An 18,358-nucleotide genomic window follows, 5' to 3' on the forward strand; every position below is an offset into this window, starting at 1 on the left:
AGATAAGGATAGTCAAGGATACCATTATCAACCTATACGATATCATCTGTAAGTAATGTGCTCTGATTACAATATAATTTCGAGGACTGCTTTATAAATAATTATCCATAATTGAAAGTTTTTATCAATAAAACCAATTTTATTTTTAGTAAGAAGCGGAGGCGTAATTAACTTGTGTATTGGATCATCAGTTATATCGCTAATGGAATTGCTCGTGTTACTACTAAAAGTTATTATATTTTATTCACGTGTATTGGCCTCAATGATCATGCGAGCATTTCGTTATATTATTCCTAGAGTTAGAATGTGGACGATGTTCATAAGAATTAAAAAGTAATAAAACAAGTGTTTAAAAATATGTTTTTTATTTGTATAAAAATTATAAAAAAATTAAACGTAATGTATGTATAACTCCATACCACCACTGCCACCGACACGCGTCAGCTCACGATCAGCCTGTAACAAATAAAATTAGTTTTATCCGACTGGAATGAAAATAAAATGAAGATTGTCTTTATGGCGCAAACGTAAGAAGAAAACAGTTAGGCTAGAATACAGTGTTAAATATTAAAAACAATTACTTCGACATCTTACAAGCTAATAGATATTGTGTGGGCTCTCTTTAATTTTTAAGTAAGAAAATTATCAAAACTTCTTAAAATATGTACAAATTCATCTGCCTGCTTTTTACCATACATACTATTATAGTATCTATCCTCCTAAAATAAATAGGTAATATTACTTTCAGAAAGTAGTAAAATTTCATAAAACTTGAAATTTTTTTTTTCACTAAAAATAATATATCATGAACAAATCTTACCTTCGAAGAGATATCTTGCCATTTGAAAACCATCTTATCATAGAGACATCGGTATGATGACCGAGTTGGTTCTTATGATTTCTCTTCATTATCAGTTAACTTTGGCCAAATAGAATCAATCTATTGCCATTATTTCATTGGGAGCCTGAAAAATATTAAAAACTGTTATAAAACCAGTTATCATTGTCGCATCAAGTACGTTGCGTTTAAAATCGGATAAACTGCCGTCTGCTAAAACTGGAGACCACCGTCAAGTGACTATGACACCACCACAGTCGCAACCCAAGCAAGAATGCTCTTCTCGACACTAACTCGCTTAGGCGAAAACAGACCGAATCGATGCAACAAATCTTCTCGGCCACTGCGGAACAGAATCACAAGCTGTGGTCAGCAGTGAGCGCTTACAAGTTCCAATACACGCAGAAGATTTACCGTGTGAAAAGACGGAGGAAAACTGAAGCAACTACAGTGGCTACACAAGATAATAAGGAATAATGACACCCTTTTTGAATCGAAACCCCATGCATGCCCGTCAAAACAAATACAAATCCGTCCGATAACAGATCAACTTACCCTCGGTATTCAAAATTGACTTCGTACAGCAGCGACCGACATCATTGAAGATTTCATCTTCGACAAACGCCTTCTTCTCAATACTAGGAGACTTCGTGGAGCTATTTTTAACAAAGTTTTAGAAGTATGGCACAAGTTATACGGAGAGCGTCTAACCATAACGCCGATATTGTTCGTAATGTGTTTGAAAGTTAAATTAGGGTGCATTAAGATAATTCCTGGCTCGACTTCGAATATAATGTCTAACAGTTAACATTACCACAAACCTTATTACATTTTGTGGCGACTTGGCATCATATTGCCGTGCGCAAGTTTCAACGAAGCCGAATCGACAATATTAGATGCATCATATGGGAACAGTTCATGGAAATTGAGTGACTCATATTGTAGATCCACCTTCGTATGAATTGCTGCTTATCTTTGCAGTGCAGATTTCGCTAAAATCGGTTTCAATCGACCACAGATAAAAGGAATAAACGCTCTCATCTTCTCTGTGACTTGCAACTACAGACTACGCCTCGTTACCAGCAACTGTATTCATTCTGACTAATGATTTTTGCAAGCAGAACTCGACGTATAATTTGTTGGATGGACGCAACAGGCTTAGATGCTGTGCAATAACTGACATTTACTCCGAAGCCTCGCTTATCGGTGATCTAAAATCGGAGAACAACCAACACAATTCAGATTTAGTTGTGACTGCATTCCCACGTTTTAATCAATCTGTGACTCTCCAACAAACTTTAGTCGCAGCCAATAATAACAAAATAATACGATTTCGTTGAAGCCGATTGCAATAAATATAACAAATGACATTGATGGTTTTCCTCCATACGAATCTCTGTATGAGGCGATGTTAGATAATTTGAACTCGCATGTTATTAATAATAACAACACAAATAAGGATGTTCTTCGATTACCTAATGTGACGTGTTGAAACGCAAAACATATTTTACCCGACTGCGCATCATCAGGAAGCCTATTCTGATACAAAAAAATTACCTAAACCGATACAGCTACTGGTTACACTACCTAAAAATGCTATATGGTGTGATAAAATTGATACCGAAAATGTACACATAAGTCGACTTGGCGTACTATTCGGATAGCTTTCCCAAATTCTTTGCATCTCCTTTAGGTAACATAATAACAACTACAACTTCAATTTAAGTTAGAACGTCTCAAACTTAGTTCAAAATTTATTAATCTTAATCATTGGATGTACAGAAACATTAAGACACTTATTCTACTTTATCCTAAGATACAAATGTCGATAGATTGAAATCAACCAGAAGAATAATGTAGAAATTGTAGAGTATACGTTACATCGAGAAAGACTTAAAAACGAAGGTGAAATCCAGGCAGCAGAGTTTTTAGACAGAGCCCACTACAGACCGACTTCAAACCTCATATTCCTGAAAACACAAAACATAACAATTTCACTATTTTATTTTATGACACCAGATTTTTGGACACCTATCATCTCATGTAATCGAATTGGTTCCGTTGATAACACAATTTAATACAAAAAAGGAAATACAATGGGAAGACTTATCGCCGAAAGTTTTTATTTTATTGTTCCAAACAGGGACATGACCAACTGAATAACAGAAATTCAATTCATTACATTTAATGGCAATTTTGTATTACTTAAAACTGTAAGGTTCCAAACCATAGATATGAAGTTTCGGAAGATTATAATATAACGTCATGAATGGTAACGGTAAAAACCAATAACGTTTTTGAATGCAAGACAATAGCCATAGAATTTTCCTACTGCAAGAAAGTCAAAGACGATCTACGAATCCAATGTCAAAAAGTAACAGAAATCTACTAACCTCAAGGTTCCACCGATATTTTAGAAGTAGCGAACATCAATGGTTCTGCCGTCGATACGGGTCCTGTCGAACATTTCTGTTAGTTTGGTGTAAGAAAACCATTATTGAAAACAAGAACTTTTATATGCCAACATTGGAGCAATAAAGAATTTGAATTTGAATTATTGTAACACAGTTTGGCATTAAAACCATTTCTGTCTAAGGAAAAGATCAGATACTACATCTCTTAGGTAACTTTCTTTCTAGAAGGACATTAGACTTAGGTAAAATTGTCGAAAAAGTTTATCTTTTTCAGAAGAAAAAAAAACTTACGTGAAGGAAATAAGTGTCTGAATGTTAGTTACATTCAGACACTTATTTCCTTCACGCCCTGGTTTCATTACATTATTACATTCGAGCCCTGGTTTGGACTCTATAATCAGTTTATGCCAGCCTTATCATAATTTGCAAATGAATTGCACTAGTGTTGTTTTTTAATAATAATTTTAAAGGATACTGATAGCTCTGTCGGCGTCCCACTCTTTATGGAAGCGAACAATGGCGGTATCTGGAGCCGTCATTTCTGCAAACTTGACGTCTCCACACTCGCTGAATTTCTCACGGATCAGCTGCCATGTGACTGTCGGTGGAAGCTAAAAGAACAATGATCATTGAATCAATTTCATATCAAGAAATTTCCTTAACACATTCTCTGCCGCGTAGGTCATCGGCAGTGGCGGCGTAAGGCGTAGGCGACGTGGGCCACCGCCTACGGCCTCGCGGAACAGGGGGCCTCGCGCATCAAAAATTTTGCTCACATGTCAAATTCAACTTTTAAATACTATTAAATATAAATTATTGATAGGTAAACAATGTAGTTAATTTTTTTTTTTTCAAACAAATTCAGCCATAATCAGACACAAAATTAAGCAACAACACGGTTTTAAGTGACAAACATTATTCTTTGGCGCAAAATTCCTTTAAAAATAATCACTGAATCAAGAAATCAGAAACTGTCAATGAATAGACCATTGACCCGTTTTTTTTATTATTTCATAAAATCCGTCTTCAGGTCGCCACAGAACAAGGCCTCGCGAAATCTGTCTTGCCCACATCAAATTTAGGTCTTGCCCCGCCACTGGTCATCGGTGACCTCACCTGTACTGGATCGAGGCGCCGCGGCAGAGAATGTGTTAAGTATCTCACAAGCTTTAGATAAAATCAAAAGACATGAAACTTACATTGGTTATGATAACCATATCAGAGGGTTTGTCCCTTTGCTGGACACCTGAATCGCGATTGTAACCTTGGTTTGTTACAGATACTCCCAGTGGCCTGTTTGAACCTAAAACATGTGCAATTTTTAGTATATAAGAACTTTGTTACCACTGAAATAGATGACATATTCAGAATAAATTATAAGTACCAGAAAGAGGTCCACTGTTCATGCTTGTATTGTTGCCCAGCACACTGGTAGTCAAGCCAGAGTTACTCATGTTATTCATGTTGTTCATGTTGTTCATGCTGTTCATTACGCTTGAACCAAGGTCAGTGTTTGCCAGAGTCAGAGCATTGGTGTTCACATTTGCGGCTTGCGCGGTAAGAACTGTTGCCAAGTCGTTTGCTGTCAGTCCCTGCTGCAGCAACTGATTTTGAAGAGCTCCTAAGCCAGTCAGTCCTAAAGCCTGGAAGTATAATAAATATTGTTAATATTGGTCAATGCAAAATGTCGATTTTTTACTGCATTTACATGCCCTTATCTTCAATCAGGGGAATCTCAGATAACAAAACAAAAAAACATAATCAAACTGATCAGAATGGTGGAAGGCAAAGTAACTTTATCAATGTACCAGAAAATATTTAGTTTAGAGCAGTATGTGAAAATATTAGTGATCAGAAGTCATAACCATACCTGGAGTCCTAGGTTTCCACCCAATGCAGAACCGGCATTCAATGAGTTGGTGGACAGACCAGAGCCCAAGCCATTCAAAGCGACACTAGCTGCTGTCGGCACAGCACCCAACACTCCTGTGCTCAACGGTGCATTCGTGTTGGCCAAACTCAAGTTATTAGTTGTTGACGTCTGTTGCAGGTTTCTAGCAACGTCTCTCAGAGGTTCTCCATTAGGTCCCAAACCAAGACCAATGCCCTTCAGACCTTCAGGTAGCCTGAACTCGGTCTTATCAGATAGTCCCCTGTCCATGCGGACTGTCATCCTCCTATCATACAGCATTTGCTTGTCAAACATAGATATGGCCTGAAAAAATTACATATTCTCAGTAATTCAAAATATAATACTTTAGGAGCAGTTGTAATATTATAATACCATACCTGAACTGCCTCCACTGGATGGTCATATTCAATAACTGCAAATCCTCTGCTATTACCATCTTTGTCAACCGCCAAGTCAATATTCCTTACTTTACCAGCCATTTTATAGATTTCCTTGATTTTAGCTCTGTCTGCTTTGTAATCCAACTAAAAAAAATATTTTTCCTAAATTATCAATTAGGAAATACATCCTATTTTGCATCTACACAATTTAATGTGAAAAGGTAAGTAAAGTTGTTTCTAAAAATTAAAAAGTACTTACATTAGCTACAAAAACTTTCTTTACAAGTGGTGGTTGTACATTGATGGAGTCCAAAAACTGAAGACTAAGTCCATATGTGTTGAAATTCTCTGGTTCCCTTGGCTTGTTCATATTCCATCTGTAAGTTTACATTTTAGGTGTAAGTTAAATTAAACCTGAATAGAAATAAGTAGCTAGCTTGGCAATGTTACAGGAATTAACATCATTGATGCTAATAGAAATAAATAAGGAAATACACATACCCATCTTTGTCATCTCTATTATTTCTTCCACCACCACCACCACCTGTGGACCTTGATGAGTTAAGCCTGTTGCGCTCATTGCCTAAAACAAATTGGCATTATAAACATTGACTTGTAGAACTTGTAGAGAAAAATTTATATGTCTCGGATACCAACCAGTTTCTTCTTTCAAAACTAGTTTCCTCCCATTCAGTTCATATCTGTGCATAACAAACAGAGCCTTCTTCATTGCTTCAGAGTTTGTGAACTCAACTACCCCACACCCTCTTGGTTTTCCATTCTCATCATTGAATAACTCCACATAAGCTACATCTCCCACCTGGAAACAAAAGTTGAAGAGTTTTAATTCCACATTTTGGAAATAAATAACAAGGATGCAAGGGTTTCTGTTATAATAATTATAGTGCTATCAGTCACTAATGCAAATAATAAAGACAAATAAGGCCACACGCCTCCTGTACACCCCAACTAGCACCTTTCATAATGGAGTTAATACTCTTTCAAGTATACATTGAGCAGTTATGAACAAAATGAAGAATTCTCCATCCAGTGTGACAAATCATTAAACTAGTTTTTTGCTTTATCATCAATGTTTTTCTCTTTCAATAAATCTTTATTATCATTTAGTAATCACATCAGCTACTCTACTGGTATGGTTGCTTACAGGTTATGGGCCCTCCAGCAAGAGATTAACAATGATGGATGCAGCAAATTGAACTTCTCAATTTTACATTTATTGATCCAGTAAAGCAGATCCTGCCCTCTGACCCCTTTTGGTTTAACAGGGTGTTAGGGAAATCGATAACCTATTGATCTAACTAAAATTTAAATCTCTGCTATCGTCATTCGCATTGCTGATCTCTACATTGACCTAAGCTGCGCATTAACAGGGTACAGTGGAAAAACACAAACCTTTTCCTTGAATAAGTCTTTCAACTCCGTCCAACGAAACTCATAGGGTATGTTTGAAACAAACAAGCGTTTTCCTTCCGGACGATCTCGATCGTTAGACCGGTCGCGTGTAGCATCTGAGAATCTTGATGGTCGGTCTCCACGCCTTGATCGGTCACGGTCTTTTTCCCTTTGTTGATTTTCCATCTTGATCTAAAATTAAACAGGGCTGCTTTATCCGTCTATTTAAGGCTTCCATGCGCCAAATAAACAATTTTGTTCATCACAATTTCAAGGAACTTGCCGGCTACACACACACAGGAACTGTTTTTGGTGAAAAACAGTACATAAGTGGATTGAAAATAATTTCACTTAATTTTGTTATTTACGGAATGCAAATCTACCTGTTTTAGAAGTGTTTGGTAATACTAAATCCTAAATCCTTTGAATTACAAAAGTCGCACGAAGGCGAAGCAACAACAAATTGATTGCACTTCAACAAAATGGCGAATTGCCGAATTTGTCGACGAAGACAAGTGTTCCGGTTCCGGTCACAGATTAGCTATAAACTCACAGACAGACTGTGGATGATGACTTGGCTGAAAACCTTTAGACACCACACTACCCAAAGTGAATATAATTTTTCCATTTCTACAGCGCGGCAATGTTTGATTGATCGGATCTCCAGCGCTTGTTTTGCCCTAACACTACACAATGAAGAATGTTCACTAATTTTGTTTTTTAGCTTTCTGTATTCTCTGTTAAAAATAAAAAATACACGTGAAAGAATTATTTCGATACGTCAATTAGTTTCCAAGATATTGAATTTTAAAAGTGCGGGCGGCGGCCGGTTCGCCATTTTATGCGCGTGACGTCATATTACAACGACTGGCTCATATTTGTATGGGTGGAATCTTGCAAACTGAATTAAGACCCACTTCCAGGCAACCGATTAAGCTGAAATTTCGCAAACACATGTGATTTGGATGACCATGCAATATTATGATGACATGGAGCTGATCTGATGATGGAGCTGGAAGGTGGCCATAGGAACTCTATAATAAAACGACTTAAATGCATCGAGTTTGGGCTCGTTCGTTTTGTATTGATGAGTATTTTAATTCTATATAGTAATCGGGATCTAATGATGGAGCTGGAAGGTAATTCGCAATAAAACGACACAATCGCATCAAGTTTGGGTTTGGTTCAATTTTAATTTCTGTGATGGGTCTGGGTGTTAATATGTATAATAAGTTTGTATTTACAAAAAAAAAATTATTTAAGTATGTTTATATCCGTTTTCTAGTGAGCGGACGCTGTGAATGTACGTCACACGGGGTCACGTGACCATCGGCGGGATTCAATATTTAAGCGAACTTTGAATGCCTATAAAATCATAACTACTGGGTATTTTGGAATGAAATAAAAACTAATGTATTTGTAAATGTAAAGGCTTAACTGTAACATAGGTTTCAAGTGATTTTGCATACCTAGTAACATTCTCAATTAACAAAAACATGTCAACATATTAAGCTTTGTTGAATGTTGAGATGTTTTTATTGACTGTGTAGGGAGAGCACATGCTTCTAATAACAAATATGAGGTTTGTATCTGTAATTTTATTAGGTAATGCGAGAAAGTTATTGCAATGGGGCGGAGCCGCGATAGAATGTCTAGACCGCGTCTAGCTCGGATAATAACCCGCTATATGACAGGAAAAGCCTCACATCATAATCCAATGGTTCCCTTGGGCCAGTGGGTAGGTATGCAAGTTCATGCATTTCCTGCCTGAAGAAAAAAAAAGGAAAATATTTAAAAAAATATATTTTTTCTTAGGCACGCACGACGACACGACACTGCCTAGTTGTAATATTCAGTTTTACAGCTTTTATTCTATAATTTTAAACAAAATTAAGTTTTGTAAGCTGATTAAAATGATTTTGAAATAAAAGTTTCGTTAAGTTTTAATTAAATTTAATAACAAAAATTGTGAACTTATTTATATGTAAATAACGAAACGTTTTTTGGACTAAAGCTCCATCTGGTGGTGACATGAAACTTTTTGTTTGATCCACGATGACATACTCACACATTCATGATTTTGATTGTGTTGCTTCATAAATATTTTTCGCCTACGATAGCCATGCAGGGGACAACCTGTGTTCGATTTTTATTAAAATAAGTAGATATAATAATTTACAAATTATGGAGCAGGGCAAATCTAATTCACCTAGATTATTCGTGTGCACCGCCATAGAAAACAAGGATGAAATAGAAGAGGTACTGTCTACAATTTCGCAGTTTCCCAACAAAGAATCGTTTAGTCAGCCATGTACAACCGCACTTTCCCATATCGACCGTAGCGGCGCTGGTGTTCCACTAGCGCGAAAGTTCAATTTGCATCAAGTTTGATAACTTGGTAACTTTAGCTCATGTGTGATTTCCCATTTTTCAGAGGTACGAGAGAGCTTACAACTATGTCCACTCTCTGGTGGCTGACTGCAGCGAGAAGGAAGCTCACGATGCTCTCAATAATGCAGTGTGCAAAAACCATGAAGATGTATCACTTGGGCTACTCATGTCCATTCTAACGGAGCCTCATAATGCTACCAAGGGCTATAGAGACCTTACTCTCATCACCAGAGATGGTCTCACATGTGTGCTCAACAATTTGACAAATCTGATCTTAGAAAGGTATTTAAAATTTCAAGATACAACTCGAAATCAACTTTTATGGCTTATTAAGGAAATGATAAGAAATGCAGTTACTGGAGTTGATAGTGTGTGTTGGAATCTGATGCGTTATGCATCTGGAGGCGATATCTCTCCTAAAAACATAATCTTAGTGGAATCTCTACTGGACATTTACATTGAAAATAGAGCTTGGCTTGACAAATTCCCAGTACTTATTTGTATGGTTGTGTACACATACTTGAGGTTGATAGAAGACCACAACATACCACAACTGATGAACCTACGACAGAAAGAAGTCAATTTTGTGATTGCATTGATAAGGGAAAGGTTTGCAGATGTTTTGTCTTTGGGCAGAGATTTGGTACGTTTACTCCAGAATGTTGCTCGCATACCGGAATTTAGTCAACTTTGGCAAGATATATTGACTAATCCAAAAACGTTGTGTCCAACTTTCACCAATGTTTTGCAACTCCTTCAAACTAGAACATCACGCAGGTATTTACAATCCAGATTAACACCTGATATGGAAAGAAAACTAGTTTTTTTGACGTCACAAGTACGGTTTGGCCATCACAAAAAGTATCAAGAATGGTTTCAGAGACAATATCTAGCAACTCCAGAATCACAATCTCTCAGAAGTGATATGATTAGATTCATTGTTGGTGTAATACATCCAACGAATGAATTGCTCTGTTCAGATATCATTCCAAGGTGGGCTGTGATTGGTTGGCTACTTACAACATGCACGTCTAATGTTGCTGCATCCAATGCAAAGCTTGCTCTTTTCTACGATTGGTTGTTCTATGATCCCGAAAAGGACAACATCATGAATATAGAGCCAGCCATTCTGGTCATGCATAATTCAATGCGGTCACATCCAGCCGTTACAGCCACTTTACTAGACTTTCTGTGTCGAATCATTCCAAATTTCTATCCTCCTTATGCTGACAAAGTTAGACAAGGAATTTTTAATTCATTGCAACAAATTATTGAAAAGAGAGTGTTGCCTAATTTACAACCATTATTCGATTCACCTAAATTAGACAGAGAACTGCGCACAACTGTAAGAGAAACATTCAAAGAGTTCTGCAGTAACGGTAATGGCGAAGGCGTTTCTGGATTACGTGATGATAATAATGAAGAACTACCCCGCGGAGGCCCTGATGAACCGGCATTTTCTGATGACGAGGACGACCCACCGCCAGTCATAGCAGAAGATACAGATGACGACGATCTCCCGTTGTCAGAAGTCCGAGCTCGAGAGCGTCCTGAGCTGGCCGCAGCGTTGCCGCTAATCTTGAGGCCGCTCGCCGAAACTCTATTAGACGAACGTACTGCTGCTGCGGCCACTGCTCTACTTAACGCCTGTAGTGCACCGATGCCTACGCCTACCGCTCTTGCCGACCTCTTCACGGCTGCTATACAAGATTTACCTCCTCTTCGCACCAGTCGCAGTCCCAGTCCCGCGGAAATGGATGCTGCTTTAAATTCTCCAATATTTTCCATGTTCACTTTTCTGAGAGGCACCGGCGAGGGAGCAGAAGCTAGACGAAAACTCGTATTAGAAACATTCAAGGAAATCCACGCTCAAAACACTTTCCACAGTGTGGGATTTTATTTACTGTTTTATTTAAAAGTTGGATACGAACGTGAGCGTCGCTCAGAACGAGACGGGGCTAAAAGAAGGAATATTAAATTCAAAGCAGATTTATACAAAGAGTATTGTAGCTACTTGGAACTCAAACTTGGAGACAGTTTAGCTACCGATTTTGAGACGAGTCAGGAGTGTGATGCAAATGTTCTGGTGTGGCTGATACCAGATGTTTACCGAGAATTCAAGGACCAGGCTCAAAACCACATAAGGTTATTGCATGCTATTGTCTCGACGCTGGACGCGGGTCAGCTTCAAAGGTTGGTGTGTCTGACGCTCCAGGGCAATCTCATGATGTTCAAATCCGACGATATCACCACAATGCTGTCCACCAGCCTTGGTTGGGAAACGTTCGAACAATATTGTCTTTGGCAACTTCTTACCGCGCACGATATATCTGTCGAGGACGTCTTGCCTATCATACCCAAACTCTCATACAAAGACCACGCCGAAGCGCTGACATCAGTTCTATTGATGCTGAAGCAGGAAAGGCCAACAGCGGACGTGCTACGACAGTTATTCTGTAGAGACGTTGACGAAGAGGATACATTTGTTGTGTCAACTTTATTATATTGGTGTCAAGATTATGAAGATAAAGTTGGAGATATGCTTTCGGTGTTACTGAGCACGCGATACCCTGGAACGAGTCCCAATAAGCGAAAACGCCCTGGAAAACACAGCATACCGCCTAACGCCCCACCTTCAGCTGAATTGGTAAGCAATTTTTGAAACCTACTAAATTATTTATCCCTTAATTTTTTAGTGAGCTGCCACACTGGCGGATTACTGGCGGCAGCGTAAATGCTTGTAATCCGCCAATGTGGCAAAGCCCTTAATATGCCAATGGCTTTATTTAACTTATCATAGGTAATGTAGTTATGTTAAGCCAGTGAATCTGCTTTTCCCTGTAATTAATAATAATGTTTAGCAATTAACTTCTATGAATTTAATTAATGCAAACAGTTAACAGGAAAATGTGCTTTAATGTAAACATGAACCCAAAAGTTCGAACTAACGAACGCCTATGGCGACACTCGATGGTCGATGTTAACGTAGAGTATTAAAATCTTTTACAGGTCCTTGGTCACTTGGAACAAATGAGAGTACACTGCGTGGAACAAGATGATATGTCAATTTTCAACATGGAATGTATGCAGAAAGCTTTACAACAAGCACAGTCGAATAGTAGTGATAGCCTAAGGGTGAGTAATATAACTATGCCATGTACTGACATTATGTACGGCAAATAAGCCTAGGCGTAGACCACCAACTATTAAGTAGTCGGCCGATAGTTGGGACCGATTTTAATTTGTATGAAAATAAAATCAGTGTAATGTGCGCACTTAACGCCCGGTTACCAGCTTACTGGTTAACAGCCCGACCCAACTATCGTCCAACTAAAAGTCAGTGGTCTGCGACTAGGCTAAAGCTAAGAAACATTGACATAGCTGTATTCTAGCTAGATTAAAACTAATTACAATAAATATTGTTCTATAGAGCTTATTAAAAAAAAATTACAACTGTTAGCAATTTCACCCTATATATTTACAAAATTGGCACTTTCCTTTGGCGCGGACCATATTTAAAATAATAACATTAAATAATATTTGTATTTGTTAATTGACAAACAAAAAAAAATCATCGCATAGTTTATTATTTACATGTTAATTAGAAGATAGCAATTTGTAAACTGGTATCGGAATGGAAGTCATTGCAAAAATAATAATGCATTGTTGTTTTTTCTTTTCAGAAACAGTATAGCGAATTATTTACTTTAGCATGGGAAGACGAATTACCAATTTCAAGGCGCGCTAGAAAATTAGTCTCAAATTCGTTGCCTATCAACCAGAATTTACATTCATCAAATGACGACAGTGAGGTATGTATATTTTAATAATTTATTAACCATTATGATCAACTAGTTAGGAACTTGGACTCTATGTTTTATAAATTATGGATGTGATTCTCAAGTACTTATACCATACGTTGCGTCGACCGCCTGGCCTTCCCAGACTACTTTACCAGAGGTCGCGGGTTCGATTCCAGCACAATACAAGCAGAGCAGATTATATCTTAGAAGGTATCAGAAAATGGTTTTATTCCAGTATACCCAGATACGTGCCAAATTTAAAAAAATTAAAGTTATTTTAATAACTCACCGTTTTTGTTATGTCACCTAAACTTTAACTAAACGGGTATTTTTTTTTTCAAGGAGGAAGATTTCGTCAAGCCAAAACAAGCAAAACGTCGGAAGAAGGCAATTTCAGACAGCGATTGACATATCTCATGTAAAAAGGATCGGTAATTTTAAACACCATCAGCAAATTGTAGTGTGGGACATAGGAGGTTAAACACCAAAGTGCAACTCTACAATACAATAAATATAGTATTGTGTAATACATAATAATTGTTTGTTACCTTATGTTATTATTCAGGTGCAATTCCAAGAATGGTACCTTTGTTCGACGGTATAAGTTTGCCTTTGTTTATGTACATTTTTAATTTAGTATATGTTGTCTTATTTCCATAGAATAATTACGAAATGTCAGTAGTTGGCGATAATGTTTTATGAATAATAATTGTCTATCGATTATTAATATTAATTTAAATGGCTTAGGAACTACTTATAATAACAGTAACAAGGATTAAGGTAAATGTGTTATATTGCTTTATGCCATGTCACCAACCGAGTTTGATAATGAGTGCTCTTTACTTGCATACAATTAGGGCGGCCATATACTAGCCGTTTGGGCAGTTACTCAACTTGCACAGTCCGCTCGAGTAGTCATTGTCAACTGTTTATTAAATTAATAATCTAATTGCAGTTGTAATGTTAATTTTAAATTTACGCGTCAGAGTAGTAGAAAAGGGTAGTAGTCGAGAACAATTGGTGTCTTGCGATTGCTACTCTGCACTATGTTTTTGCCTTTCTACAAACTGTTTTGCTCAAGCGATCTCGTGCACATAATATTTAAATAAGTGGGACATAATCAATGCTTCAAGTTGCTCGTCTATGGCCGTCCTTATGTGACGTCATCGTACAGTAACTAAAATAAATATATTTTATTGTGACTTGACATTTGCAAAATAAATAATGGTTGCATTTGAATGTAAAAAATACTTGGTGGCTTGGAAAACTCTTACCAAACTGTACATTTTCAACCCATTATCTTACCTATTTGTTTAATGTTAGGTAGGTACCCCATTGTTGTACAGATTATTTTTGTCCTCCATACAGATTTACGTTAAGTATATAAGGTATCAGGCGACCAAGAGTTTTATTCAGAAGATATAATATTGTATTGATGCAATTTTCGAAATACATTTTACACTAGGATCAATAAAGTATTTCCCCTTTCATTTATATTTTTATTTATCTACCTATATTTTATTTAGGTAAAAGATTTCGATTGGTATATTGTTTATAATTAAAACAAATAAGATGAAATATTTTGTTTTAATAAACTTTTATTCTGATAACTCGAATTTATTATAAATGCAAAGTTGTACATACATAAAGTAAATTAATATAAATCCACTCCAATTACCGCATCTTAAATTAACAACACTGGCGATAAAATAACGTAAAAATATAAGTACACTGTGTAAACACCCCACCACTCTCTAACTAGATGCACTCCCATCTCATCCATAGAACATTTATTTTAGTTTGCCCCGTGAAGGATATTATGACGCATTTTTATCGTACGCGAGTCCTTTAACTTTCCACCATTTCGGAATCGAATTGTAACTGACTGAACACATTCATTTCAAACATCAATAAGGTGTACACAAACAAGGTTCTATGAAAAAAGTTTACTTAACAATGAACACAGACTTATGTGACTTACGACGATTGGTAGCAGGGCACACATATTAGGTTTTATATACAGGATGCAAGGGACAAATTGTAAAGTGAAGTTAAGCTTATTAAAATCCTATTACACTAGGTATTACAAAATTTTTGTTACTTATAAAAAAGGTGAAACTTTTTGTGAGTTACTTTACATTTATTTGTAAAGGCTACATTTCTATGCTTTAGAACCGACTCAGTATTCCTGCTAGTTCGATATGATCGTATAACAACGAACAGTTCAATAAATGCTTATGGAGATTAGTTCGATACCCGCTACGAAAATTCGCGACATAGGTATAAGTTGAGATGATTCTGTCACACACGCGAAACTTATGCTTGTCTTATAAAAGTAGCAATTGAAATATTGTAGTGTTTATAAGCCAGGATAAAATGTTTCTTTTTCTCAGTCTATTCTATCTAAATAAGGAATGTTAGTAAAGGGCAAACAATATAAACAGAATGAGATTTATAAAACAAAAGTGAAAATAAGTATATGAACATTTATTATGGAGTTCTAAAATTATAAGAAAACTAAATATACAAAAAAACCTCAAGATATAGACTAGAGCTGATGTAGATTATAAGGCTACGTTCACATATACGGGAGCTTGGCGGATCTGGTTCCCATGTACTTAAACATTCATGCAAAGGCTTCTAACTCAGTGACAACATGACCGGCAGGCATAAAATGTCAATATAGAAAAAGTTGTTGACGCTAATTCACATTATGCGGGATATATAATTGTAATGTAACTACGCCTAACATCACACTCCGCGCTAAGCTCCTCGGGTTTTGAAACGCGCGCGAAAATTTGGAAGACTAAAGTAGCCAATCAAGGATTATGGATAACAAGTAATTAAATCGTGTTTATATTTTACTGTCACATCAATGGTGATTCCTGGTAACCAGTGCCTTAAATCTTACCCTATATAAAAATCTAACAAAGTCAATAATATATGTAATTCAATTCCTTAAGCTACCCAGACCAAACATCATTAAATTACAAAAGAAAAACATTTTTTATGACTAAAGCTTTCCTTGCTTATACCTTTGGCGTGCTTGGGCCTTGCTGTATTTGGTTTTTTTCTCAGGTATTGTTTCTTCTTTGGAGTTGTCAGTGAAACCTGAAAATAAAAATACAAAATCTTTTAGTATAAAAAATGAGAGAAAGGTTGGGAGACTTCACTTTTTGTTAGAGTAATTTTTATGAGATTCAGATAATACATACAGACAAAAAGGATTTAAGATCCAAGTAATGGGCCTGAATAAGTACAGCTTACCTGACACAAAATTCTAATTGGAGTTTTTACATAGAATACTAGCTGAAATTTTAATGAATTCTAAATATAGGTAGGTCAGGTATTTTTTTTTTTACCTAAATCTTCTGGTGGCTGCAAAGATTTGCCAGCATTCCAGCTGCTCATCAGGGTGGCTGTTTTACCCGCAGCATATCCAATCCCAGCCAGAGCTATTGAAAAGGCGACCATACTAAATGGGTGCTGAAAGTAATTGATTTCATTAAAAATTTAACCAATATCATAAATATTTCAAATATTGTAAAGCTGGATAAGTTTCAGTTTATTCCTCTTTATAAAAACATGAGTTTTGGTGAAACTTCATGATCTAATTTTGATTTTTTCAACTGTATGATAACTAAATCCACTAACCGTTAGGGTTGGGTTTGATGTCAGGGTATAATCAAGTATAACCACCAGAATTCCTATAACTAGACCCAAGCATGTGGATATCCAAATTGTATTCTGATTGCCTGAAATAAATGAAGTAAAGTCACATTTTTGTCATAACTACACAAAACATTGATAACTTCGTAATTTACTAACTTACTCTTCATTCTCTTGTTCTGCATATCAGTAATGCTTTTTATGGATTCAATAAGCTTGGGGTTCTGTGGGTCAAGCTGTAATGCCCTAGTGTATGATATTATAGCTTCGTCATGTAGACCACTTGCTAACTCTACTTCTGCACGGCGAAAATACCCCTAGAAATACAAAGATCCGAAATTAGTTTATGCATAAGGAACTGTTGTAGAATGATTATTCGGTTCACTATTCATCTTTGCTGCTTGATAGAATATATTTAGTATGAAACACATTTATCTTTTTAATTACCTTGGCCCATTGAGGTTGTAGTCTAACAGTTTCATTTGCATCCTGGAGGGAAAGGTAATGCTGGTCTATTTTCAAGAAAGCAAAGGATCTATTGCTGTACAACACGTAGTTACTTGGGTCCATTTTAATTGCTTGAGTATAATGTAAAACCGCTTCAATGAATTTACCATCTTTCACACATTCATTGCCTTTATTCTTGAGTTCTTCTGCACTTCCCACTTGGGGAGTTTTCTTAGAGTCATCCATATTTTAAATTAAGCCTGAGCACTTCTTAATAGCATTAAATATTACGGCAATTGATTCATCTAATTATTTTAAAGTGTTTTTTTGATGCTAAGTAATTTTTGGCAGTGTAATGTGAATGTATGTCAAGTTGACAGTTGTTGTCAAAACTGCCACACTGTGCACTGCGTTCCGAAATTACTGGTTTAGTGTCCGAAACTCTTAGATTAATAAAACCGAATCAATTATAACTATGCAAAATCGATTTTGATGGGCTATTTCTGCTTGCTACTAACGAACTACGAGACCACCATCCATCCTTAATAATACGCTCCTAATCAATGCTATAAGCCATATTAAATAATAACCCGTAGAAGTAAGAACACACCATTCCCGTTCCCCTTGTCCTTTGGTCATCTTATATGATTTACATGGTTAGTTGGTGGACTTGGTTGGACTTTACATTCCACAAAGGTCCTGAATTCGATTCCCGGTCTTTTCTAATGATACAGTATTTAGGTTCTACCTCATTACAAAACTTTCTTTAAGTAGGTATTCAAATGTGTTCCTCCAATAATTATGATGTGGCACAGCCACATCATTTTGGAGGAAGTGATTATTGCTCAATGATAAGAGGTACCTACCCATAGTTTAATTTTTTTGTACTCTTTATAAAGATCTATTAGTGTCCGACCGAATGTTCGGTTTCGGTTTCGTTTTCGGTTGAGTTTCGGTAAAAACACGAGTTTCGGTTTAGTTTCGTTTTCGGCGGCAAACTTGCCGAAACTACGACCGAAACCGAATGTGCATTCGGGAGTTTCCGCGCTGTTATCGGTCATGTTCGGCGCGTTGAATGAGCGAATGAATCC

The 18,358-nt window shown here is 36.6% G+C and overlaps 3 protein-coding genes across 4 annotated transcripts; 1 reads left to right on the forward strand and 2 right to left on the reverse strand.

Annotated features, from left to right (window-relative positions):
* Positions 1 to 348: 348 nt before the first annotated feature.
* LOC135079320 (myelin expression factor 2) lies at positions 349 to 7,455 on the reverse strand. 2 transcript variants are annotated; one of them, XR_010258778.1, is made up of 13 exons: positions 7,341 to 7,455; positions 6,958 to 7,149; positions 6,202 to 6,364; positions 6,046 to 6,127; positions 5,804 to 5,921; positions 5,542 to 5,688; positions 5,123 to 5,467; positions 4,637 to 4,895; positions 4,452 to 4,555; positions 3,728 to 3,863; positions 3,232 to 3,307; positions 821 to 965; positions 349 to 456 (listed from the first exon to the last, which is right to left on the reverse strand). XR_010258778.1 is itself a non-coding variant. In XM_063973949.1 (12 exons), the coding sequence occupies exons 2-11, from the start codon at positions 7,141 to 7,143 to the stop codon at positions 3,252 to 3,254; spliced, it is 1,596 nt and encodes a 531-aa protein (XP_063830019.1). In that variant the 5' UTR covers positions 7,144 to 7,149; positions 7,341 to 7,455; the 3' UTR covers positions 2,554 to 2,808; positions 3,232 to 3,251. The 2 variants fall into 2 exon arrangements, 1 of the variants encoding a protein (XP_063830019.1); XM_063973949.1 differs by lacking the exons at positions 349 to 456; positions 821 to 965 and adding an exon at positions 2,554 to 2,808.
* Positions 7,456 to 9,028: 1,573 nt separating this feature from the next.
* LOC135079311 (integrator complex subunit 3 homolog) lies at positions 9,029 to 14,641 on the forward strand. The gene is made up of 5 exons (XM_063973941.1): positions 9,029 to 9,216; positions 9,392 to 11,995; positions 12,358 to 12,483; positions 13,032 to 13,160; positions 13,494 to 14,641. The coding sequence occupies exons 1-5, from the start codon at positions 9,142 to 9,144 to the stop codon at positions 13,557 to 13,559; spliced, it is 3,000 nt and encodes a 999-aa protein (XP_063830011.1). The 5' UTR covers positions 9,029 to 9,141; the 3' UTR covers positions 13,560 to 14,641.
* An 83-nt stretch (positions 14,642 to 14,724) lies between these two features.
* Positions 14,725 to 17,647, reverse strand: LOC135079312 (uncharacterized). Its single transcript, XM_063973943.1, has 5 exons — positions 17,268 to 17,647; positions 16,984 to 17,137; positions 16,806 to 16,906; positions 16,514 to 16,637; positions 14,725 to 16,262 (listed from the first exon to the last, which is right to left on the reverse strand). Exons 1-5 carry the CDS (start codon positions 17,511 to 17,513, stop codon positions 16,165 to 16,167), a joined length of 723 nt encoding a protein of 240 aa, XP_063830013.1. The 5' UTR covers positions 17,514 to 17,647; the 3' UTR covers positions 14,725 to 16,164.
* Positions 17,648 to 18,358: the final 711 nt, after the last annotated feature.

This window comes from Ostrinia nubilalis, chromosome 16, assembly GCF_963855985.1.
Source record: "Ostrinia nubilalis chromosome 16, ilOstNubi1.1, whole genome shotgun sequence".
NCBI lineage: Eukaryota > Metazoa > Arthropoda > Insecta > Lepidoptera > Crambidae > Ostrinia > Ostrinia nubilalis.

Excerpts from the sequence above, each read along its gene's own strand:
- LOC135079320 (XM_063973949.1), bottom strand. The coding sequence starts at position 7,143 with ATGGAAAATCAACAAAGGGAAAAAGACCGTGACCGATCAAGGCGTGGA. Across the intron at positions 6,128-6,201 it reads AGTTTTGAAAGAAGAAACTG|GCAATGAGCGCAACAGGCTT; the intron begins GTTGGTATCCGA and ends AATTTGTTTTAG. Across the intron at positions 5,468-5,541 it reads ATCCAGTGGAGGCAGTTCAG|GCCATATCTATGTTTGACAA; the intron begins GTATGGTATTAT and ends TAATTTTTTCAG.
- LOC135079312 (XM_063973943.1), bottom strand. The coding sequence starts at position 17,513 with ATGGATGACTCTAAGAAAACTCCCCAAGTGGGAAGTGCAGAAGAACTC. Across the intron at positions 16,907-16,983 it reads GCAGAACAAGAGAATGAAGA|GCAATCAGAATACAATTTGG; the intron begins GTAAGTTAGTAA and ends CATTTATTTCAG. Across the intron at positions 16,263-16,513 it reads GCAGCCACCAGAAGATTTAG|GTTTCACTGACAACTCCAAA; the intron begins GTAAAAAAAAAA and ends TTTTATTTTCAG.
- LOC135079311 (XM_063973941.1), top strand. The coding sequence starts at position 9,142 with ATGGAGCAGGGCAAATCTAATTCACCTAGATTATTCGTGTGCACCGCC. Across the intron at positions 9,217-9,391 it reads ACAAGGATGAAATAGAAGAG|AGGTACGAGAGAGCTTACAA; the intron begins GTACTGTCTACA and ends CCCATTTTTCAG. Across the intron at positions 12,484-13,031 it reads ATAGTAGTGATAGCCTAAGG|AAACAGTATAGCGAATTATT; the intron begins GTGAGTAATATA and ends TTTTCTTTTCAG.